A 24,766-nucleotide genomic window follows, 5' to 3' on the forward strand; every position below is an offset into this window, starting at 1 on the left:
GTTGCGCCGCTTGCGGACTGGGGGCTCCGGTTGAAGCTCCGTGCAAGGCTCGCAGACCAAACATCTGGGAGGAGGAGGACGAAGAGGAGCACATGGGAAGAAGAATGGAAGGACAAATCCATCGTCCACGATTGTAGGGCGAGTGCTTTCGACAATGGGCAGGAAAGCGTCTTATTTTAGGAGACGACAACGGCCGCAGAGACAGAGAGAGATGGGGTCGTTGTCTACGGTCTTTCTTTTTTATATTTAAGTTATATTTTAACCATGATAAATAATATGTACATATATTTGCTGGGATATATATTACGATCAACATAATTTTATATAATAGATTTTATAAATAATATAAGGTGATTTTTTTTTTATTTTTTTCGAAATACTTCGGTTTTAGTTATTTCATTTGGTGTCTTTTTTTAGGAGTGCTAAAAGATAATTTTTATGATATAACAAAAAAGAATAACAGAGGTGAAGAGCGTCACAAGAGAGCAACGAATACAATAATTTTTAATTTCATCAATAATATATAAAAGAAAATTAGAAAAATAAAATGATAATAATAAAAAAAGAATTAAGAATATGTCGAATTCTACTCAATAAATCAAATCGATTGACCATCTGATTTCTAATCGATCGGTCCAACCACAACTTTATAGTACCATGGGATTCATCGTCACGAACCGCTCGCTCTGTGGATAACGGCCGTACGCCCGAGACCGCGGCCACGTTAGCGCCCCCAAATCCCTCTATAAGACGCGATGGATAGGTTCGGACTTCGCAGCAGGCCATTATGGCGCGAGCTGCCCTCCATATTTCCATGGCCATTTCTCCCACGAAATGTGGCGAGAATGGCGACAAGTCGGCCGAGAACTCCCGCGTACTTATCCTGGGAGGAACCGGAAGGGTCGGTGGCTCCACGGCTACTGCTCTATCGAAGCTCTGCCCCTCCCTCCAACTGCTCATAGCTGGACGGAATCGGTAGGTCAATCTTCTTACTCGCTAATTCGTAGTAGTTGTGTCTCGTTTCCAATCTGATTCTGGCGGAGATCTGTATTGAGGGCGTCGATTATTCATCGGCGGTGACGATCTTATTGTTCTTTGGTTTCAATTCGAGAAAGTGACTTGTTCAAGCTCTGAAGGCAAGATGTTGTCGTTTAATTATGACATTCAAATAGCTATGAACTGATACATATTTGACTTACCCTTGCATAAAAAGCAAAATCATGTTACAGTCCTTTTAGATGTCTAATCTCTTTCTGTTCATCTTGGGGTACGTGTCTCATACCTAAGGGAACCTTCATCGTGGCGCTGGTCAAAAAATAGATATAGTACTTATGTGGGATTGTCTATGCCTATTGTCTAACCACCTGATTTATGGAGTAATTTTCTGTATTTTTTATGATTTTATATATTCTGGTCTGCATCTATATGTTACAAGAAAGCCATTACAGTATCCATTAGTTATAGGTACCCAAAGAGGATGATATCTGGTTCTGAGGCTACTGTAAAGAAACTCATGTAACTTCTAGGTTTATTGAACAGGTTAAATTTCTAATGAATATTCATGTTGGATATGGAACTTGTAGATATTCATAATAAATATTCATGGTGGATTTGACCATGTGTTATTTGGATGCATTTGGAATTTCCAATGTTTTTATGTCATATTATGTCGTGCTTTATTTTATGGTTCGCCAGGGAAAAAGGTGCTGCACTTGTATCTAAACTTGGTAAAAATGCCGAGTTTGTTGAAGTTAACATTGAGAGCACAAACATGTTGGAAAAAACATTAGAAGGTGAATTCAAGTCTCTCTTTCTTTCTGTTCTTTTTTGCCCACTCACGGCTATTGCTTTCTTCCGAACGAAACATACACTCTACTATATGAACTATGTGTTTATATGTATACATTTAAGAGCAATATTGGTGTGTAGCATGTACATTTGTAAGTATTTACACTCCCAAATGGAATAACTATTTTATAGTATATAAGCACAGTTTGGATTTTGTTTGTTATTGGTATTTCATAACCATAAGTTCCTTTTTCTTTCTTGTTGATTGTCTTTCTCATTCTGTCTAGGGAATGGTCTGTTGTTCAATGTGCCGTATCATGCTTAGCATACAGGTGCATCAACCTGAAATCGGCACTAGGAAATGTTTGACCATTGGCTTCCCAACAACTAGTAGAATTAGTCTGGAAATGTGAAAACCGGTGAGGCCACTGTGGAAGCTAAAGTCACTTAGCAGGTCATTAATTTTAAAGGAGCAGAAAACATCATAATGTATCTGTTTCCAAGTCGTGAACTACTAGCTAGCAATGTATCTGACTATACAAACTAGTAAAGGAAAGGAGACCAGAAAACATGAGGGAAAAAAAAAAACTCTAGCACTTGGATGAGTTATATCACTATCAAGAATATCTATCCTAGTCAGTAGTTGATAAGCATTTGGATGTGTTGAGCAGGGCATATTATTGCACAAAACTAGGTTTTTTTGTTGGGCTACCATTAGATATGAGTGCACCCAGAAGTTATTGAAGATTGTACCATTTCATTTGACCAATCTGTCATCTATTTTCTAAGGCCTTATCAGTTCAACTAATTCTTTAGCATAAGGGCTAATAAATTTGACCATTTCTTCAGTATATATGTGTCTATTATGATGACATTAGCTTATCGTAAAGCGTTGGATGACCAATTACTTGCAGCAACTCTTCCACATATTGGAGATACATTGGCACCACCATCTTTTCATCAATGAGAGCATGTACTCATTTGGCATGATCTTGGATTGTGTCATTTCAGTTCAAGTTCTATACTGATCTAGAGAAAGTAAAGGCGACGTTAAAGTGGCCTGTTAATATCAATATGCCAATTCTACATGGGTTCTTCAACTTGGTAGGCAACCACAGGTTCGTTGTGTAAAAATATGCAAATTAGCAGTGCCAATCGATGTCACTACTCAAGATGGATACTTCCATATTTATCAGTGTTGAAGCAGTGAAGCAAGATATGACATCGCTCCATTGTTGTCACTTCCTCAGTTTGGTAAAACCTCTGAGAACTAGGTGAAAACATTTGAGATCTGGATTGGCACAACCTTAATGCAAAATGTCCCTTCATGGCATACTTTGGCAAGGCTTTAGAGGGAAGATCAAGAGCATTATTTACCCATGAGAATGAGATTCTAGTTATTGTGATAGCCATGGTTTTAAAAAACAACCATACCGGTAGTATGGTTTGATTTTTACACGTCAAACAGTTGACCAGTACATGGACTGGGCAATTTTGCCAGATCTGAGCATTATTAGCTTATGAGAGTGACGTTCAAGACTTCAAGTGGTAGTGATAGCCAAGGTTTTAAAAAATCAATCACACTAGTCAAGATAGTTCGGTTCTCTGACATGCTAGATGATGTAATTTTGCCCAGTGCAATCCTGAATGTAGCTTACTACCTGGTAAGCTTGCTGCACAGTGACTTTATCAGTACTGAGGTATACTGGACAGAAAGATTTTTGCCCAATACTGGTACCTATCGTCTTTTCCTCGTACCATCTTCTCTGCTGCTCTTTTTTTGTTGCTTTGCTTCTCCTCCTTGACACCGCCACTGCTCCTCTGCTGCTTATTCACATCGTCATCTCTCCTCCTCCTCCTCCTCCTCCTCTCTCTCTCTCTCTCTCTCTCTCTCTCTCTCTCTCTCTCGCTGTGCACAGAATAGTCTGGCTTGTATTGACCCAGCTAATAGTCAGTACACTATGCAGTATCAGTTTCTGATGGTCTGATCACCAATCGGTAATGAAATCGGACTGAGATTTCAATCCTTGATGACAAATGTATAATAGTGGAGGCCATGCAAACTTCGTCTTTGATTTACCATCAGGAAATACATCTTGAAAGAATATGCACTACTTCAACACAAAACAGATGGTTGTCAAAGCTCATGGGATATGATTATGTAATCCAATGTAGGTGAGGCCTGCAGAAATGTAAATGAGCTCTTTCGTTTACCTAAGCTCACCTGATTTTTTTATTTTTTTCTAATAATTGTCAGCAATAATGAAACATGATTATATCAGCCTTGATTTATCAAATATTTGCACATTAATGGAATTGCTTAAACTTCTTTAAGGTTGATTATTACCACAGTTTAAACTCCAGATGTAGATTTAGTAGTTCATGCTGCTGGACCATTTCAAAAGGCAGAGAACTGTGGTGTGTTGGAAGCTGCAATATCTACAAAGGTGAGAATACCTTTAATTTCTTTTTCCATGATGTGATCCATTACTTGTTAATTCTTTTTCTCGTTAATCTTCTTCCATTTTACAAAAGTATTTTTAGTCAAAGTAGTCCTCAAAGTGTATTCTTTGAAAAGCAGACAGCGTATGTGGATATCTGTGATGATACAGACTATTCACAGAGAGCAAAATCCTTCCATTCAGAAGCAGTGGCTGCTGGAGTTCCAGCAATTACAACTGGTGGAATTTACCCTGGAGTGAGCAACGGTATTACCATAGATCCATAGTTCATTTGATCTTTGTGTAATATAAATCCCTCTGTACCTTTGATATTTTTGGGGCAACTTGCATCTATTATTACTGATTTTAAGATCTACGTTCAGTTTCACTATTTGGATTTGTCATATTGTTTTATGAAATGCCACTGCCTTGTTGCCAGCTGCAAAAAAACACTAGTTGCATGTACTATCATGCATATACTTTTCATTTTTCTTATTAAATAATAAATTATGAGAAGATAGGGCAATAGGAAGATTGCTATGCATATTGTGCACTTCAAATTCTCTGATTCCTTGCTGTTTTAAAGATGACCATCATTCCTGTGATAATTGTCATTGATTGATTTTGATTCCTGATAAATTGCTAGTGAAACTTTATTAACATTTAATGTTGGCTTATTTCTTACAGTTATGGCAGCTGAGTTAGTTCACTCTGCCAAATCTGAGAATGCTGGTGAACCAGAAAGGTTAAGGTTAGCATTTCTTTTGTCCCCTAGTAATTGAAAACAGATGTCGTCACAACAACATAGCTACTCCAAGCAAATATGATGGTTTAGAAGATCTAGTTGGTTTTCAAGGGAATATTCCTGCAGATATGATGCTTAGATTTATAAAAGAAAGGGTTTCAAAGGGTTTCTTTTTTCCCCTGAGTGTGTTTGATTGCCAAAATATGGTCTCTCTGCTTTTGCATACACACAATATTCTGATTTCTGGTGACCTTTGATTTACTGTATATAACTTAATATCCACCCTTTATATGACATAAGTGACCAGAAATCAGAAGTTATGTTTATACATACAGAGAGTTATTTGGCATTTCATTTGTTTCCAACATCCCTTCATTTGTGATTAACTAGTGATTTTACTCTTTATTGGTCAAATGAATGAATTTATGTTCATTTATCAGGTCCATGTCTACAAAAATATCAAATATGCAAGCCATTAACCATTGTGTCTTCCATCAGATTTGCTTTCCTCGCACTTTCCCACAACAAAAATAGCCCAGATTCTTTTTTCTAAAAAATTCTCTGGTTTTCTAATGCCACTTAGATTGCTCAGAAGTTATCCTCACTACTGAGCAATCCTAAGTGTCCAATTAATTGAAGTTTTGCTCCACCAACAAGGGAGCTTATTATTTTACAGATTAATATGTGCATATTTCTACCCTTGGTATGTATTCGACTAGCTCATTCACTGATTGCAAAAATTTACATGATAGAATATAATTTGCTCAACTGAGCTAATTTAGATGCCTGCTTCACTGATACATGCCTTCAGATTTTTCTACTACACTGCAGGTTCTGGTGGTGCAGGTCCAACAATATTGGCGACTAGCTTTCTGCTGCTTGGAGAAGATGTTATTGCTTATAATAAAGGTCAAATGTCTAATTCTTACAAATGTCAACACAATAAACAGATTTTCCAAAAAAGACATCGACTAAGATGACTTCTTTTTTAATCAGGTGAAATGATCAAAATGAAACCATATAGTGGAGTTCTCAACATTGACTTTGGAAAAGGGATTGGAAAAAGGGATGTTTACTTACTGTAAGTTCATTTAGTTTTTGAATGACTGTTAACTAATGATTCTAGCATTATTCATCAGTAGTTTGCACAGATTATTTTACAAATTTACCACGTTGCACACTTTAACATATATGATGTATCAGGTTGAATATAAACTGCCTGGTCAATGTGGATCAGTGTTCGTGTTTTTATCCACTTCAAAGTCTTAAAATGCCATATGTTTTTTCTAGGTTAATATATTTACTTTACCATATAGTTCTATGTCGTACATCATGGTAATGTGAAGATTATTTAACTTCTTAATATTTACATATCCAACTCCCATTCAATGGATATTTTGCTAGTTAGTAATCCAACAGCCAACCATTTACCAGGTATACTGTAATCAGTCAGCAAGAAGACTAGAGGATGTCTTTACTAACTACAAACAGTGTTGTACTAATTAGAAATGGAAAAGTATTTTTTCGGAAAACTAGTTTTCCAATTTTCTGATTTTGTGATATATTTTTGTTTTCCAAATCCTCCAAAATTTTTTTTGCATTATGTTAAGCTTTATCATTGCCATCGTTGCCACCATTGTCACACCATTTCCATCACTATAATGACACTATGGTACTATCAACTTTGTTTGGCTCAAATCAATAACCAAAATACTTAAGTTGAAGTTGATAATAGGATTCTCATCAGACTTTTATAAGTTAATCATAATTTTATCTACTTCTGATGTGGGACTGATTGGTGTGTTGCATCCTTCGTTGTATATATTGTTATCATTGACACCCTCACCATCACTCCTTTGTCTCCAAATTTGTAGTCAACTCTATCACTATTTCAAATGTTGTCACCGTTACTACTACCTTCACCATCATGACAAATTGAGGATGAGAAAGAAAATAATAACATATTTTTTGGGTTTGAATAGGTGAACATATTATATTTTTCCATAGAAAAATGTACTGGAAAATATAGATAAAAAGAAGATGAAAGTGAAGAAATGTTTTTCGAAAATGGACATGGATGTTCCTAGCTTATGGTTATAGTGGATAAATTAACTTCTATATGGTTCTTTATTTTAAACTATGCAACACACTTGAAAGTTTTCAACGGTGGTATCAGATCTTACCTACTACTTGTTTTATCATGCACGTTTTAAAATCTTTGTTTCATTTTTTCATTTCATTTATGTTTCATCATAGTAACAAATTTAAGGATTTTATAGATACATAGCCATGCAAATGTCTTCCTAATTTTTCTAAATTTAGAAATGATGCAATCCAGGATAAATTAGTGGATAGCAATGATTAAAGTTCAGTAAGAGTCAATCATCATATATTTTTATTACTATTTTAAGTTTTCAACATCACGTTGGTACCCATTTCCTTCACATGAACATGTGTCATTAGAGTATAGGCCCCTGAAAACTTCTTTTGCTATTTCTGTGAATGGGGTTCCATACTTTCTGTTTCTGATCTGCTTCTGTGATAAAATATTTTTTCAGGAACTTGCCTGAGGTTAGGAGCACTCATGAGATTTTGGGTGTGCCAAATGTCAGTGCTCGATTCGGTACAGCACCCTTCTTCTGGAATTGGGGAATGCAAGCTATTGCAAATTTTGTTCCTAGGGTAAGATCCTCCCACACAAATAACTCTCATAACTTGTCCTGCACCACTTGGCAAAAGATTCAATCAGTTATTCTTCTCACTCACCCTATGGCTTCCCTGAAAATAGTTTGGCTGTGTAAAAGCCAATTGCACCTCTTGAACTGATAATGCCTGTAAACATGACAATAGCCCATTCACACAATGAATGCTATTGGACATATGGAAATTTATGTGTTAATGTGTGTGTAACTACATATTATTATGCCTATATGGCAAGAAGGTCAGTCGGAAAAAGTGAAAAGTCCAAGTAGAGAGGAAGAACAAGGGCGATTAGTTACAGTAAGAAGGGTCCATTTGCCTCTGAATTTCCTAGAGAAGTTGCTCTCAGTAGAGCTTAATGACATGAAATGATCTCTCTAATGAGTCCCAAATAGTTCAAAACTATTTATATGTGGACCTAGTTACAGATTTATAGATCTGCAGACATTTGGACTTGATACATTTGCTGGAGAAGTTTTGGAGATGTCATACAAGTGTATTTATGATCACTCTCTCCGGTTAAATACTTTTTTCATATACAGGAAATTCTGAGAGATAGAAGTAAAGTCCAGCAGTTAGTTCAGATATTCGACCCTTCGGTGCGAGCTATTGATGGCATTGCAGGAGAGCGGGTAGCAATAAGGGTCAGCACTTCATGGGTCTATACAATCTTGGTTTCCTGTTAACTTATTACATTATTTTCTATCAAACTTCTTTGTCATGTCCAGGTTGACTTGGAATGCTCAAATGGAAGGAGTACTGTTGGTTTATTCACTCACAAGAAACTTTCGGTGTAAGTTCTAGCCTCTGCTCAATACATATTCACATCTAGAATGTATTCTTGCTTTAAGTGTCTCATCTGATCATATATAAGCTTTGTTATAAATATGTATTCATTTTTGGAGTCCTCTGACAATCATCATATATATAAGTATACAAAACACTTGCAATCAGACCAGCATTGTTTGTATGTATACCGAAGTTGTCATAAGACTCATCGTATATATAAGCTATGTTTTAAATATGTATACAAAGTTTTTTTCGTATTATGTTAAGCTCCATCATTGTTCCATGCTGGTCTTGTTACCTCTTTAAATGCTTGCCTTAAGCCAGGAAAATGGGTAGGAAATGTAGTATTCTTTCTTTTGTTGCTGTCATTTTATGACTTCAAAAATTTATACTTTGTAATGGTGCTATCAGATCGGTCGGATATTCCACTGCTGCTTTTGCACTAGCAGTGCTTGAGGGGAGCACACAACATGGTGTTTGGTTTCCAGAGGAGGTAATTAACAGCATAAGTTAATGTTCGTAAAATGATATTCTCAGGCATAAACTGTTATCTTTAAGTCAATGAAAGTTGAAATGCCAATGAAAATTTTGGATTCAAAGACAATACTTATGCTATGCAGCCAGAGGGGATCGCGATTGATGCAAGAAAAGTGCTCCTTGAACGAGCCATCGCCGCTGAAGGAACAATAAACTTTGTAATGAACAAGTAAGTTATTCTGATCAACTCGAGTTGAGTTCACTGCGAACAGCATGATTCAGATCTGTTTTAGCTCAAGTTTAAATTCCTTTGACAGGCCTCCTTGGTTGGTGGAAACTGATCCGAAGGAGCTTGGACTAGGAATATATGTATGATGATGGTCTAGTGACACTTTCAGCCAAAAATGATTTCACTAAGCTCATTATTCAAGATTTTGTAGACCCAAGCACTGAAGATAAGAATATGCTTTCATGGGTGATCTTTTAGCTTCGTGTTTGTGAGGTCAAATTTATGAGCCATGTTGTAACTTATGTTTTGTCAAATTATAATTAATAACAAATTTCATTAATTTCAATGGTATTATCAGATGATAAATCGGGATATGGGATAATTACTAAGTTCTGAAACAATAGGTGTTATACGGATAAAAACATGTGATGGATACATACTTGAACGAAATTTGGGATGGATTTATAGTTAAATATTGTACTGAATAGGCATAAAACAGTGAAGATAATATGATACGTAGCTGAGTTCTTAGATAAGAATGAGTAAAATAACTAAAGAAAATATAATTATATATGCAACAATATATATGAAATTATTGTTATAGTGAATTGACTAAAGTTACTATGGCCTGAAATATCAGTTTTATACGTGTGAAATCACTGTTCCAGATGTATATTTTTAATTACATGACTTAAAAATAATAAGGGAGAGGATAGAATTTTCTTTTTTTTTCTTTAAACTCGATTAATATCTATGAATACGAAGACATCTCCAACATCATCTGATTTTTTTTTCTTTTACGTGTGTTCGGGTGGCAATTATCTCAATAGGTGCATTAATCCGACTAATGACTACTATAACTATACTTTTGCATTTTGAGAGTTACAAAATCATGTTACAGTATTATGTAAGATGGCATGGGGATGATAATAAGCATTAAAGAAATTATTCATTACTCACAAAATAGTTGCACACGTCTATTACTATTGGGTTTTAATATATCTAAATTGTAAAAAAATCAAACTTTTAGTAGCTTATTAGCTGCATATAATTAGCAAATGTATGTATGACGATTTGTGAGATTAATTATATAATATCTTTTATAATCAATTTTTTTTATATCTCGATTCTTATATTTTCAAAAATTATACTAGGATTTTTATACTAAAATATTGAGATCCTATATAGAATTAAAAAATAATTTTTTATGATTAATTTTTTTTATTGAAGTAATGGGATTAAATATTTTATATTTTTTAAAAAAATCTTAATATAATTTTTAAAAATATAAAAATAATTAATTACAGGAGTAATACGTAATTACCGCCCGATCTGAGTGGACTATATTATTCCCCCCCCCCCCCCCCCTCCCATTCCCCGTTCTCCCTTGGCCCTCGTTACTCCCCGGTCTCGCTTCGCCCCCGGCTGTCGCAACCCTTCTTGTTCCTCTCCCGCTGCTTTGCTCTGCTTCAAGGGTTTCCTTGACTCCCCGTATCGACTGGTTGATCTCCAGGCGATCCGCCCTCGTCTGCTATCTCTTCGCCTCCCTCAGTTCCGTCACCGGTCACCTCGCCATCTCCCACTAGCCAACTTCTTATCTCTTCCTTTCTAGCTTTCACATCCCACGATCTTCTATTTGCGATCGATTTGAGGTCAGATTAAAAATTCTTCCCCTCTCTGAACCTTGTTCCACTTACAGTCCGTGTGATTCGTGGGTAAAAGGTTTTCTGGCTATAGTCTTTTGATTTGAGTTGTTTATATTTAGATTATGGGAATTTTTGTTTCTTTGAATAAGTTTGTTTTCCTTGGTGTAGATTTCTATTTCCATTTGTTGATCTCTATTTTTTCGTATGTCGATGTGTTATGATGGGTTCGATCAGGACTTAAGTGTTAGGAGTCTGGTCTGAGATCAAACCCTAGAAAAGTCTGTCAGCTTCTAGAAACTGAGAAGTTGATCGCAGTATTAACTGTGACATGTAGCTTTCCTGATCTTTGTGATTCAATTGCTCTTTTACTTAGATGATTACTTGTTCCTACTAAAATGCATAATAACATTGCCTAAACTTAACTGTTGCACGGTGGTTTCCTGTGTGGTCATGTTAAAATTAATTCATGAACCTTGAACACAGTCTGTGTTGAAGCATTTCAATGGTTTGCAGGATTTAAGGTTAGCAAATATGAGTGCTTTTAGGATAATGCATAGGATAAAGTAATACAAGGAAGAAGAAGAAGTAAGAAGTATATAGGAAGGAAGAGGAGGGGGGTTGGAGGAGAATAAGAGGAGAAGAAATACTGAAATGAGACAGGCAATGCTCGAGTGATGATGACCGGATGATAGGGGGTGATGCTCAAGCTAAAATCCTGATGCTGCTTTTAAAAGAAAAAAAAGCAAAAGAATCATTGATGGGAAAAACTAACCAGACCATCTGAAATGGGGCGGTCCACATCTCTATTTACACCCGAACCTGTAAACACCAGTCATATGAAGTAGTTTTGAGTGAAATTGCTTTCCTTTTTTTTATGTACTAAGGCATATCGTATCATACCGATTAATATGTCTTGAACAATCCTTTGAGTTACTCTTCATGTATAACTTGTTCAGAAGTTGTTACATTGTGATGCTAAGCTGATCCAAAGGTCTAATTTCACCTTTTGTTTATCTACCTATCGGACCTTGTAGGACTTGTGTAACTATTTCCTTTGATTATGGAAAAAGAGAAGGTACGGCCAGGTTCTTTGTGCATCTCTCTAAATGATCTCATTTATTTAGATACCTTACATTTACATATATGTTTGAAAGTAGCTTTTACAAACATACCAGAATTTCTAGGACAAGCAAGTGCCGTTTGAAAACGAAATAGCCAGTCACAAAGCATCAGCATAGTAAAGTTTGGGAATGAATACAAAGGATCTTCTCAGATATTAAAGTTTATTCCCTTACAGATTTTTTTCTTCTTTGTTCTTTTTTTCTTCTCTTTGGAACTCATTTTTTGTATTTTATTAGATGCTGGAGAATTTTGACATATCAGAACTCTGTGACTACAGTTTTTTCTAGCTTGGAAATGTTGAATGATTCTTCCAGAAAGTGTTTTGTTTTAGGCTTCTTGTTAACATGCTTAAAGTTGATCCTGCAATATCTTAATGGGTAAGGCGTTACCTTATCTTTGTCTTTGCAAATTAGTTTCTTTTAGACATTTTATCTCATCAAAAGTCCTACAATTGTAGATATCGTTATCATATTGAATGGCTGATTTTATGTGCTCCCGCTTCATCACTAGTTACTTATTTGAATGTCATTTGAACTTTATAGTTTTGGGTTTCTGGAATTTCCATCTTTATCATATTTAATACTTATGCTATTTACTAGTAGAACTTACTTTTTAAGGATTATGAATTGCCAAATTAGTTGGTAACCAATGCATCATATTCGGCATGTTTACTTGTGAATATGTGGGATGTAGTATGTATATTTTTTTTCTATCTTATTCATTTTATAGCCATATTTTCTATAAATTCTAAATACTTAATGTTTTTTTTCATTAAACGTTGATCATGACCAGTTGATCTCTAGCCACTATCACGTGAGGAGCACAACTAAATTCACTAGTTTTAATGTCTCTGCGACATCTCCAGAGGCGTGGAACAGCTCTTCTTCGAGATGGTGGACTACTCCAAGTGCTGCGCTCAGAGATCAACCACGAGCTCTCCTCTTCCAGCGAATCCTCTTGCGTAAGAGCTCCACATGAATACTAACTATCTAGTCTGAATCTTCTCCAATAATAGAAGAAAGGATGTCACTTATATTATATTTGTAGGGTGATGGGGTGGGGAGTGAGGTTGAAGGCTTCATGCTAGAATGGACTGAGCTGCGGACACAGGATGTTGTCCTTCGACGTCAACCTGACCACGTATTTTGTGAGGAGATTGCAGTGTCAGCATTGCTTGCGCCATTGCAGTTTCAAGATAAGGATCCACTCCCCAGGGATGTCTTGATGAAGGTCTGCATTAAGAAGGCAGGGTATGACTCAGTGTTGCACTACGATTGCCGTGCCTTCCGTTGCGATAAAGACCAACTGTTGCCATGGACCACAATGGATACTAATGATGGTGGCATTGGTAGTGATTTTACCATTAGAAAGGCTTATTGTTCTTCATCAGTGGATTATTTGGGAAAATGCAACTCTGTGGGACCCATATTCAGGTATGACTTTGTCTTTCCAGGCTTTTTTGGTTATTCATTGTTTCTAATAACTGGTAGAATACACTAAAATATTAAACTAATCAAATGAGATAGGTGTTGCACATTTCTCCGACATTCTTCCATTTTGCCAACTTTTCTTTTTGATATTCTTCCTCTAAATTGTCTTAGAAACTGTATAATTTGGGAAGGCGTTTTGGTAGGTTTTTTAGTTCAATTTTACAATATATGTTTTCCTTTTTTTATTTATTTATAACATGAGTAGTCTTCATATTTTATTAATTTCCTAAAGCTTGATAATTGTAATCCCGTAAGAGTTAGTTATCTCAAGTGTCTTTTACTAATGGAGAAAGTATTTTTTGTAATTTTAGGCCCTTAGGGTGTATACATTTTTTATACATTTTGGGTATAGTAGTGTATAAGAAATTTGTACTCAAGCAATCTCAAATTTCTCTTTTTCTTTTTACTCATCTTTTCTTAATCCTATTTGATTTTCTTTTTGGCCCTGAAGTGGCAAATTTATGAACTTGTATGAGAAAGCCCTTGTCTGTTGGTATTAGTGCAGGTCCCTTTGATATTAAAGCAACTTGCTTATGTATATTATAACCATATTAGGACCCTTAGACTCTAAAAATTAAAAAAAACCTCTAAAGTCATTTTACAATAGCTACAGAAATCAGTTGGAAATCACACAAATAATAAAAGGGTATCCTGTTTTACTTGAAGTTCGGTTCATACTGCATCTTGATTTCTTGCTCATCTTGAATCTGAACAAGATCTCCTTTATAAAGGAAAGTGCTAGTCTACTTCCATGTCAGGAATACTCCCTTCTGTGATTGGCATTAGTAATAATTGTTTGATAAGACATTCATCTCCTATCATAGGTTCAAAGGTCGATCATAGGCATTTTTGGGCGTCACCATGTGGGAAATAGGAGGGTATGGGCAGACAGGTAAGATTGGTTTTTGAGGAAGGAAATCAGAACAAGAAGTCAAGCCCCACGAAGAAGCTTTCTGTCTCTAGTTTTGATATTCTTATCCTTATCTAAATTGTGGTAAAAGCATATCATCCTCTGCGGTATGGGAGTAGGGAACATGCATGCCTTATGGTAGTTGATTTCAAGGTTTCAATTCTCAACCATATTGGTTGGTACAGATTAATATTTACCTGATGATCAAATATTGGTGTCAAAACATATACATTACTGAGTACAAGGACTTTCTACTCATAATAAGATAATTATCGTCTGATGGAGCTTCATGACTTATACATTGCTGAGCACAAGGAGTTATTCAATCCCTATGAGATCCATCCATGGAAGATCTTACAGATCTTCAGTTAGGATCAAAGTCTTTTGCACAAGAATGTATTTTTTTTTGCCTTTGCTTGTTAATTATTGGAGCCCAGTTTGTCAAGCTACTGGCTGAAATAGACCCCAATTACTCAGAAAACTGAGGGGTTAATGCTAGAGTTATAAGCTAATGAACTGGTACTGCTAGGGTGCAAGGCCAGATTGCTGCCGGTTTGGTACCATGCAGTGAATTCCCAACAGGCTGAAATTTTCAACATCCCATTGAGTTTTCTCCTGGTTGATATGGGGCTGTCATGACTGTGAGAAACTAACTACTTCTCTCTACATGGAGAAGATGGCAGAGAACACGTAGGAGATTGCTCTAATGATATGGAAGAAGATGGCCGAATAGGCAGCACAAGATTAATATATACGGATTGGAAATCTTTTAGCCTACATAATTAGAAAGAAATATATTTGGATGCTACTTTGATATTTTGCTCTAGTATCCCCATCCAGAGCATGCAATGGTACAAGATTATTGAGACTGTCAGTGCTTGATATATCTGTATTAAATATCAGATTTTTGTTCTTGGCTTCAAGTATGAATATATCCCTTCTTGTCGTGTCATGGAATCTTGGCTTCAATTTTGGACAGCATGTAATTTGAAGAATATATATCTCTGGTTTTTCCGTTCATCATCATTGTCACCTAATTTGCAATGGTACTGAGTCAGCTTTTTAACCTATGCAGTTCTTTGGACCCTCAATTACAGAAGGCACTCAAAGACTATCTTGTGGTCAGAGGGATCACTCCAAAGCTGACCAACTTCCTCCTCGAACACTTGCACAGAAAGGAGCATAGCCAGTATGTGAATTGGCTGCGCACCATGGAGGGCATCGTTGCCAAGTGAGGCTTTCATACTGCTGCTGAGATATTCTGAAAGGTTGAGTTGTTCCAATTCTAGTGCTTTCCTTTTTCTCATCATTGTCTAGGTAGATGAATTTTATTGCAGCAGGCAATTCAAGTGTCTTTTGCAGCTTAAAGAATGCTTATCAAAAAGACAAGATTACTACTTTCGAAAGAAGCTACCTTTCATCTTATACATCTCTGGTAAGAGTTTGATCCACCCGCTTTGTTATCTTCATCCGGTAAGAGTTGTGAAGTGCAATCAACCAGCATTTTTCTCCTTGAATTGGCATTTCAACAAATGGACGGCTCAAACTCAACCAAGCTATCGGTGAGGCATGCTTTCTTCTGGGGATTAGATCTAATTTTTAAAGATCGTGAAAGCATTAAAAAGAAGTCTCAGGTAAAATAATAATATTCACCTATAGGCAAACCTCATCATAGTCCATGATATCCTCAGTTTGTAACATTACTCGAACCATCAAACAAGATATCAAACGACATTAATCGAACCGAACCATCAAACATGATTGAAATGACAATGTCTTTGTGTTTACTGCATGATGAGTTTGAAGATCTCAATGGTACATTCTATAGTCGCTCTCTCTTCTATTTATTTTTTACCCATTTTTTCTTTCCTTTTTTTTTTGTCTTCTTGCCTTACCTCCTTTCTCTATAAGAAAGAAAACATTTAATTGGGGGAGAAAATCTTATAAAGCACATCAGGTTCATTTAGAAAGTCTTTTACCTACCCTCTTGAACCAGTTGGTGGTCATGATGTGTTGAGCCATAGAAAAAAAAAAAACTCTTCTTTCTTTTAGATATTGACAAGACGCTGATGCAAATGAATGAATCTAGGGAGGATATCAGAGAGATGATTTTAAGAGACATCAAATAGTTAAATATTTTATTTTATACTTCTTTTTTTGGTCTCTCATTCACTTTGACTATATCATAATTTTCATAATATTATTCATATAATTTATATTTTTTAACGTGGCATATAAGTACATTTTATATTTTAAAATTTTGTTGTCCGATCACAATTATTTGTGGAACATGAAATTTCCTTATGAAATTGATTTTCTATAAAAAAAAAATATTTTACATTATAGAGAAAGCCACTCCACTTCACTCCGCAGTAGAAGAACGACATGCTACAGAATCACCGATGAAGGTTCTTCCAAGTCCGACCCTCCAACCTCTTCTGTGTTGCATTTCTGCACCAAATCCACGCTCCACCCACGTCTCTACCGGCAGAAGCGCCTCCCTCGCCACCCGAACCAATATATTCTTCTCGTCGGCAGCCAAATCCAAGCCTATAGACCACGTCCTCAAGCTTTTCCACCTCCTTCCCGCCCGCGACACCGTCACCTGGAACACCGCCATCTCCGCCTGCCTCCGCCACTGCCGAGTCGATGCCGCCCTTCGCCTCTTCGTCGACATGCTCCTTGCTTCCTCCCCTGCACCCGATGCCATCACAATTCGCTTGGTTCTCAGAGCCTTCTCGGAAGCGAACGATTCCCGGCTCTTGCCTCAGATCCATGCTTATGTGCTCAAGCTCCAGGAGCAGCTCCCGCCCTCAGAACTGACCGTCCTTCACACTTGTTTGCTCAATTCGTATAGGAAATTTGGATACGTCGACCTTGCTCATAAGGTGTTCTGCGGAATGCCCGACCAAGATGTCGTTACCTTCACTTCTATGTTGACTGGCTACGTCCAGGATGGCAGACATGTGGAGGCGCTGAGGATTTTCCAGGGAATGGTTGAGAGTGGTCGATTTAGGCTGAACGAGCATGTGTATTCTTGTGCATTACGTGCTTGCGCTGGCAACTCAACCTTGTCTGACGCTCAGCAGATCCATGCACATGTCCTGAAATCAGGCATGGCATCTGATGTGTTCACAGGTACTAGCTTGGTTGATTTGTACGTAAAATGTGATGAGATGGAGTGCGCAAGGAGAGCTTTCTTGGGAATTTCTGAGCCCAGTGTCGTGTCGTGGAATGCACTGATGGCTGGGGAATTGGATGGAGATGAAGAAATTTTGTTATTTGGTCACATGAGGTCTTTAGGTGTGGTTCCAGACCACATGACTTTCGCAAATGTTCTTCGAGCTTGTGGAGATGGTGTTGGCACTGAAGAAGTGCGGCAGTTGCATGGCATTGTCATGAAGATGATGGAAGTCAAATTGGATACGTTTGTCAGCATTGCCCTTTTTGAAGCTTACATTGATCATGGTTGCTTCAATGAAGCTCAAAATGTTTTTTCTGAGATGGTGCAAAAGGATGATGTGGCATATAACTTGGCAATTCAAGGGTACAATAGAAATGGGCATGCAACAGAGGCTGTGAGCTTATTTCTTGAGTGTCTGAAGATGGGGAAGGAATTGAGAGAGGTAACTCTGTCATCAATCTTGAAGGAAGTAGGATTGCATTCAGGAAGACAGCTGCATGCTATGATTTCCAAGTTTGGATGCTCTGGTAGTGGTCAGTATAACTTCCTACTTGGCCCTTTGATTAGGATGTATTTGGACCATCATTTTTTGGATGATGCACTATGTGTATTTGAAAAGCTTCATCAGCGAGACCTGGCACTGTGGACTTCACTCATCTCAGGGTTTTCCCGGATAGGAGAGAGTGATGCCGCTCTGAAGCTGTATGTCAGAATGGTCACAGAGGAGTCAGTGGAACCTCCAAATCACTACATGTTTTCAGCTGTTCTCAGCTCATGTGCACAAATTGCAGCACTGGAAGAAGGAAAACAGATCCATGCCCAGGTGATCAAGTCAGATCACAGAGTGAAGTGCGATACTTTTGTTGTGAGTAGCTTGTTACACATGTATGCAAAGAGTGGCCACATAGAAGAAGCCATTAGGCTATTTGAAAAGATGCCAAAACGAGACATGGCCTCCTGGAATGCCATGATCAGTGGCCTAGCTCAGCATGGTTTTGCCAAAAGAGCCATCGACACATTCCAAGAATTAGTGAAGCTGAAGTGACCAGAGCCTAACATCATGTGTGTAGCGGTTCTTTCTGCATGCAACCATTGTGGGTTGAGTTCATAAAAGAACCCACAGTCGATCATTATGCTTGTCTGGTAGGTATATTTGCCCGGGCAGGAAGGCTAAATGCAGCAGTTGATTTTGTAGAGAAAATATTCTTTGAAGACAATGAGCATAATTGATCATCGGTGCTAGGATCATTCAGTTGGATGAATACATGGCCAAAAGACTGTTGAAGCTGAATCCAGTAAAATTTGGGGCATACATTACCTTAGGAACATTCTCTAACATCAGTTGAACATGTTAGAGAACTTTATTGTTGGTTAACAATAAAGTTGCAAAAGTATGCTTTCAGAGCAGATGGAAGGAGCTGCATTTCAAAATACCATTGCTTGTTGAGTGATGATGTTATTAACATATGTGCTTTAAACTGGCACCATGTTTACCAGAATTGAAGTTAATATTGACACAGGAGCTTCCAGAATGTTGAATGTGTCCCGCTAATCTGCCGGTTCAGAAACTGTTGTGAATTGTCAACCATGAACACTTGCTTCGTCAATCAGGAATAAACTTGCTTCGAAGAATTATGACATGGTCTGGAGGAGTTCAAAAAAATTCTGGAGAATGGTCAGAAGCTTTATCGAAAGAATTATTGCATAGATGATTGTATCTATCATGCATGTTACTGCATCAAATGAATTTCTTGTGACTTCAATAGTGATTAATATTTACCGGTCAATTTTGTACTGATATTTTTGAAAAGATAAATGTTAAAGATATATTGGATGAGGTTCTTTCCCAGCTAAGTGTGTTAACACATTCAAAAATATATCGGATGAAATATCGCTCTTAATCTTGAGTTATATATCGGATGAAATATCGAACTCTCAATTTTTGTTAGATATAGATATCAATGTTTTAAGTGTAATATATCAGATAAAATTTCGAGCCTTCCATTTTTTTTAAATAAATGGATATAAGTGCTATTTTTCACACGGATAAAATTTTGAATTCTTAATAAATAAGTTAATAAACCTCATTGGATGCCATAAATGAACGGCACCCCAAGTCAAAAAATAACGCTATATGACCAGCTGAGGGCACCAATTATGTGAGCTGGAAAATTGTTGTCCTCATAATAATCTCAAGTCAACGACGAACAAATAAGGAGAATTAGATAAGCATTATGTGATTCCACAGACTCGGACGGCAACTCAATGGGAATACGACTTTGGAATTAGTCCATCATCTTCATGTGATGCACGATATCCCGTGGAAAAGTCATGCTGTAACGCCATCGCTTTAATTAAAAGCAGTTAGGTTGACTAATCGATTCAACATGCATTAATTGCGTTGGACTAAGGAAGGATAAGAACGGCCAGAAGGAAAAGTCACTGCTATGGTAAAAGACTTGGCAATTATTTCTGTAAGTATTAACAACATGTAAATTGCTTGGCCAACTAAGTGTGCTTAACATTCTCTACGTCTAAATATGAATGCATTCAAAGACCATCATGTGAAACGATTGATTATATTCTTTGAACAACATCTTAGACCCATAAGGATTAAATATTGAACAACATATTAGATTATAACGGTAAAGTTTGAATTATAAAAATATTTTTAAATTTTTTATTTTAAATATTTAAAAATAAGACTATGTTTATTGACCCTTTCCGGATCTCATGGAAGCATGGTGAGCAGCATGAACGTCCCCATTTTCGCAGCATAGAAGACTATGTTTATAACTATCCTTATTTTTGCGTGCTGCGGCGACCATGGTGAGCAGCATGAAACATCAATCATGTTAGCACCCTGAAACCCTCGAGTGGCACAAGATTGGATGAGGCTTTCGGATAACAGAAAAGCTGTCGCCCCTCGCTTCGCTCATTGTTCCCCGCTCGCTACTCGCTCGCATGACAAAAAATGACCAGTTTTGACTTGTTTATGGACTGTTTTCATGCTGCGGCAATCGTGACGAGCAGTGTGAAACATCATTCTCATTACCATCGAGCATCAAGAATACAAGTTTTACCAAAAAGGAGTAAAATTCTACTTCTATTTGGAATAAATCTCCAATGGTTTTGATCATCTTTGAGATTATACTGTCTTCTCTATCATATTCATCGTCTATTCCTCTGAGTAAAAAATGTATAATATCATATATTGTCTACTTTGTTTACTAGTTAAGCACTCTTGTCTCAATCTAAAATCCTATACTTTCAACTATTTTGAAGAGAAATCAATTGATATTAGTCTTACAAAGTCTCATTGATCATTTATTTTCATTGATGCAAGCTCGAATCGATATAGAACTAAATATTTTATTAGTCTCTTAAATCATTATTTGTTTTCGTTGATACAACATGAGTGATAATTCGTGAGAAATTATCAGCTTTGGATTGGCTCTATATAGTTTCATCCTTTTGATCAACCTCAAAAGATACCTCTTATCTTAGTTCCTCTATCGACAACCAATACCTATCAAATTCAAACAGCTCTATTTCTATTCTCCCATATCATCCATACCCCACAAGAACAAAAAAAATTCTAACTGATCACCTTTGATCGCTCGCTCCATACAAGTCTCGATCAGCTATATCGATATCCAAGAAACACAAAAACCACTTTCATGCGAACTATCCTCATCTCCTGCATCGCATTACTTACAATCATCACAACTAACTTATAGTCCAGCTTTCATCCTTATCTGCCTTAAACTAGTATCTCTCATCGATCATATATATGTATATGAGGTGAGGTGACTTCATCTGATCACATCAGTAGTGAGAACAGATGCTTTCTTCTCTATCTCTCTCTCATTCACACTCCGCTCCCATTGCCAAGAACAGAAACGAAAACAATTATGCACGTTAAAGTCTTCTCTATCTCTCTCTCATTCACACTCCGCTCCCATTGCCAAAAACAGAAACGAAAACAATTATGCACGTTAAATATGTGAATCATGTTAATCATGTGAATCATGTGCCGCCCACCGCCCCCCGAATCCAAATCCATGCAAGAATTCACTAAATCTATGTCCCGCTCGTTGCCCTGGTCGTCCTTTTTGTCACCTAATCTTTCATCTCTCTGTCACGGCCGACATGGCGGCACATCAAACCAGCTACCCTCGTTGACGATGCCAAACAGAAGGCCAATCGATCAATACCAAAAGGACTTTGACCAACGTTAACCCTACTCGTCGACATGGCTCCCACCAATTTCACGGTCAAACATATAACAGCCAACTATACATATAACAGCCAACCAACGACGGTCTTATCGTCATTGGCGGTTGACTATTCTCCGCCAACATCATCGGGTCTGACCACCGACCCGACCCCAAACCCACCACCCACGGACTAGTCAACTCGAACGCCCTCCTTCTCCTCTTATAGCACCGCTCCTTCGTCGATCCGACCTTACGCCTCATCCTCCTCCTGATCTCAGCCATGGGCAATGGCCTCTCCCCTTGCTGCCTCACCGGCTCCAAAAGCCTCGTGCGCCTGGTCTTCTGGGGCGGTGCCACCGAGTTCCTGACCGAGAAGCAGATCGCCGCCGAGCTCATGTTCCGCTTCCCCGACCGCGTCGTCTGCCGCGCCGACTCCTTCTACATCGGCCGCCCCGTCCCCGTGCTCTCCATGGATGACGAGCTTCTACCTGGCCACACCTACTTCCTCCTACCCATGGACAAGTTCCCGTGCCACGATCCCCTCACCGCCGTGTCGCTCGCCTCCTTATCCCCCGACCCGGCCAAGGCAGTATCGCTCTCCGGCGACGACCAATGCCGACCGTTCGCTTACGTGAAGGGCGGCGACGGCCGGGTGCTCATCAAGGTGCTGCCGGAGTTCATAACCAAGGTCATCAGCTCCGCGGAATCCGTCGACACGTGTGGCAGTGGCGGCGGGCCACTGTGCAGCACGCCGGAGTTGAAGAAACACTACGCGCAGCTCGTGGGACAGAGAGATCGGCCGTGGTCTCCGAAGCTAGAGACTATATCGGAGAGCAAGAAGCGCTCATCCGTAGGCAGGATATCGCCTGTAAGGTTATTAGGGTTAGAAAGGAGAAGGTGTTGACGAGCCAATTATATATATATATATATATATATATATATATACTTTTTCTTTTTTTTGTAGCATTCTTCTCAACACAATTTAAAAGACTTACGTTCAGAAGAACAAGAGTCTTGCAAAATTTAGTGAGCTGCAGAATTTAATCTTCATGGAATGTAAACTCATATAGTAATAGCAGCTTTAACAGCTAAATCGCAGTGGAGTTTGACACTTGTACAAGCAATGAAATCCATCCAAAGCAGGTAAGATGGCTGACCTAATGATAGCTCCAACATATCATATCATATCATGCCTAGAGAGGTGTTAATTGTGCACGTCACTATAGATATTTATTGGCGGCCACTCCTAATGGTGCAAGAAAAATAAGAATAAATGAGGATGGGGATAGAGATGTGGGTGTTTTTTATAACCCGCATGAATATGGGACGAAAAAGATAAGGCACGAAAAAGATAAAGCACTCCCCAATCGTTCTTGCATTTGTCCAAACGCTTAGTTCAAATCAGATTAAGTGAGTCTTGGTTAAATCGATTGTAAGTCAATTACAAGCTATTTAGTCAACATTCAATAGCAACACCCCTCTCTGGCTTACATGTCGAGGAATTGATTTAACAATTAATAATTCTTATTATTTATAAATTTTAGTATTACTAATTAATTTTGATAATAATTTTTTTTTAAAAAAATAAATAGATTAATTATGAGAATATAGAGAACCTGTAAGTTTTTGGTTTCGGGATTTCATATCTTACCCCTACCTCATCTAAATTGAGAAAGGGGTGACATGAGGGATGGGAGATGAAATAGAGATAGGAATGAGGATGGGGAAGCACTTTTCACCCTGCCCCTACTATAATAGATTTAACTAGCTTTATCTAAGTCATGCGATACTCTTACGTATTTATTTATAAGATGTCAACCTTATCGAAACCTCTTATGGTCATGTAAAGACTTATAAAAGAGAAGATGAGTTTGAGAAAATGTTTAACTTAATATCTCATAATTAAATATTTAAAAAAATACTTGATAAATAATACAAATTACAAACATAAACTTTATAAACTTTGAATAGTTATGCAAAAAGGGTCTAAGGTAACCCACCACGGTCAAATATCCTCACATCTAAGTTTTTCATTTCGGGATTTCATATCTTACCGCTACCTCATCTAAATCGAGAAAGGCGTGACATAAGGGATGAGAGATGAAACGGAGATAGGAATGGGGATGGGAAAGCACTCTTCGCCCTGCCCCCACTATCATAGATTTAACTGGCTTTATCTAAGCCATACGATACTCTTACGTATTTATTTGTAAGACGTCGACCTTATCGAAACCTCTTATAATCATGTAAAGACTTATAAAAGAGAAGATGAGTTTGAGAAAACGTTTAATTTAAGATCTTATAATTAAATATTTTAAAAAATACTTGATAAATAATACAAATTACAAATATAAGCTTTATAAACTTTGAATAGTTATGCAAAAAGGGTCTAAGGTAACCCACCATGATAGTCTCCTTACTTATTCTTTCGACGACTTCATTAAAGCTTTTGTGGATGTTGCATTTCCTCACACCTCCCTGGGCTTCCAACAGCTCTTTCTTGTTGATGTTAAGTAGTCAAACTTTGATCCACCAATACTGCTTCAACTTACTAGTGACTCTAACTCTAATGTAGGGTTGATCGATTGAGTTATGCTAATCTTTGTTGGTCCTTGTAGATCCCTTAAATGAAGGAAAAGACCTTTCTTGTTCTGCATGAATCTCTCAAGCACCTCACACTACTTGAATTGAGTGGATGCCTATTAGAGCTTTAATGATTATTGCATACAAACTTTAAAAATTTTAAGGTCTTTCCTTCATAAAATTTGTCTATCAATTTTTCTAAAAAATTAAAATTTTATTAAGTTTCCAATAGTTTTGGTTACCTCTAGGATTGTACCATCTTTTTTATTAGTTTTGTCGTCTACTCTAAGTAGAAAAGATATAACACCATGTATTATCTATTATGTTCCTTAATTGAGCACTCCTACATTGACATGAAATAGCGCACTTTCAACTATCTTAATGAGAAACTCATCGACACTAGTCTTATGAAGTTTCATAGCCTCTACCATTTTATCTTGTA

The 24,766-nt window shown here is 37.4% G+C and overlaps 4 protein-coding genes across 7 annotated transcripts; all 4 read left to right on the plus strand.

Annotated features, from left to right (window-relative positions):
* The first annotated feature begins 743 nt into the window (after positions 1 to 743).
* Positions 744 to 9,515, plus strand: LOC103971933 (uncharacterized). Its single transcript, XM_009386094.3, has 13 exons — positions 744 to 975; positions 1,696 to 1,793; positions 4,153 to 4,235; positions 4,370 to 4,496; positions 4,917 to 4,980; positions 5,786 to 5,883; positions 5,971 to 6,055; positions 7,533 to 7,656; positions 8,217 to 8,318; positions 8,403 to 8,467; positions 8,875 to 8,956; positions 9,084 to 9,169; positions 9,258 to 9,515. The coding sequence occupies exons 1-13, from the start codon at positions 788 to 790 to the stop codon at positions 9,313 to 9,315; spliced, it is 1,260 nt and encodes a 419-aa protein (XP_009384369.1). The 5' UTR covers positions 744 to 787; the 3' UTR covers positions 9,316 to 9,515.
* Positions 9,516 to 10,530: 1,015 nt separating this feature from the next.
* LOC135626700 (uncharacterized) lies at positions 10,531 to 15,762 on the plus strand. 4 transcript variants are annotated; one of them, XM_065132216.1, is made up of 4 exons: positions 10,531 to 10,891; positions 12,730 to 12,898; positions 12,985 to 13,370; positions 15,413 to 15,762. In XM_065132216.1, the coding sequence occupies exons 2-4, from the start codon at positions 12,782 to 12,784 to the stop codon at positions 15,570 to 15,572; spliced, it is 663 nt and encodes a 220-aa protein (XP_064988288.1). In that variant the 5' UTR covers positions 10,531 to 10,891; positions 12,730 to 12,781; the 3' UTR covers positions 15,573 to 15,762. The 4 variants fall into 4 exon arrangements, with proteins under 4 accessions (XP_064988288.1, XP_064988289.1, XP_064988287.1 ...); XM_065132217.1 differs by having other exon boundaries at positions 10,531 to 10,884; XM_065132215.1 differs by having other exon boundaries at positions 10,531 to 10,821.
* Positions 15,763 to 15,842: 80 nt separating this feature from the next.
* On the plus strand, positions 15,843 to 19,358 carry LOC135626699 (pentatricopeptide repeat-containing protein At3g02330, mitochondrial-like). Its single transcript, XM_065132214.1, has 2 exons — positions 15,843 to 15,899; positions 16,711 to 19,358. Exon 2 carries the CDS (start codon positions 16,740 to 16,742, stop codon positions 18,564 to 18,566), a length of 1,827 nt encoding a protein of 608 aa, XP_064988286.1. The 5' UTR covers positions 15,843 to 15,899; positions 16,711 to 16,739; the 3' UTR covers positions 18,567 to 19,358.
* Positions 19,359 to 21,970: 2,612 nt separating this feature from the next.
* LOC103971937 (uncharacterized) lies at positions 21,971 to 22,795 on the plus strand. Its single transcript, XM_009386099.3, has one exon. The coding sequence runs from the start codon at positions 22,022 to 22,024 to the stop codon at positions 22,643 to 22,645; it is 624 nt and encodes a 207-aa protein (XP_009384374.2). The 5' UTR covers positions 21,971 to 22,021; the 3' UTR covers positions 22,646 to 22,795.
* The last annotated feature ends 1,971 nt before the right edge of the window (positions 22,796 to 24,766 follow it).

The sequence above is a fragment of the Musa acuminata genome, chromosome BXJ2-11, assembly GCF_036884655.1.
Source record: "Musa acuminata AAA Group cultivar baxijiao chromosome BXJ2-11, Cavendish_Baxijiao_AAA, whole genome shotgun sequence".
Classification (NCBI taxonomy): domain Eukaryota; kingdom Viridiplantae; phylum Streptophyta; class Magnoliopsida; order Zingiberales; family Musaceae; genus Musa; species Musa acuminata.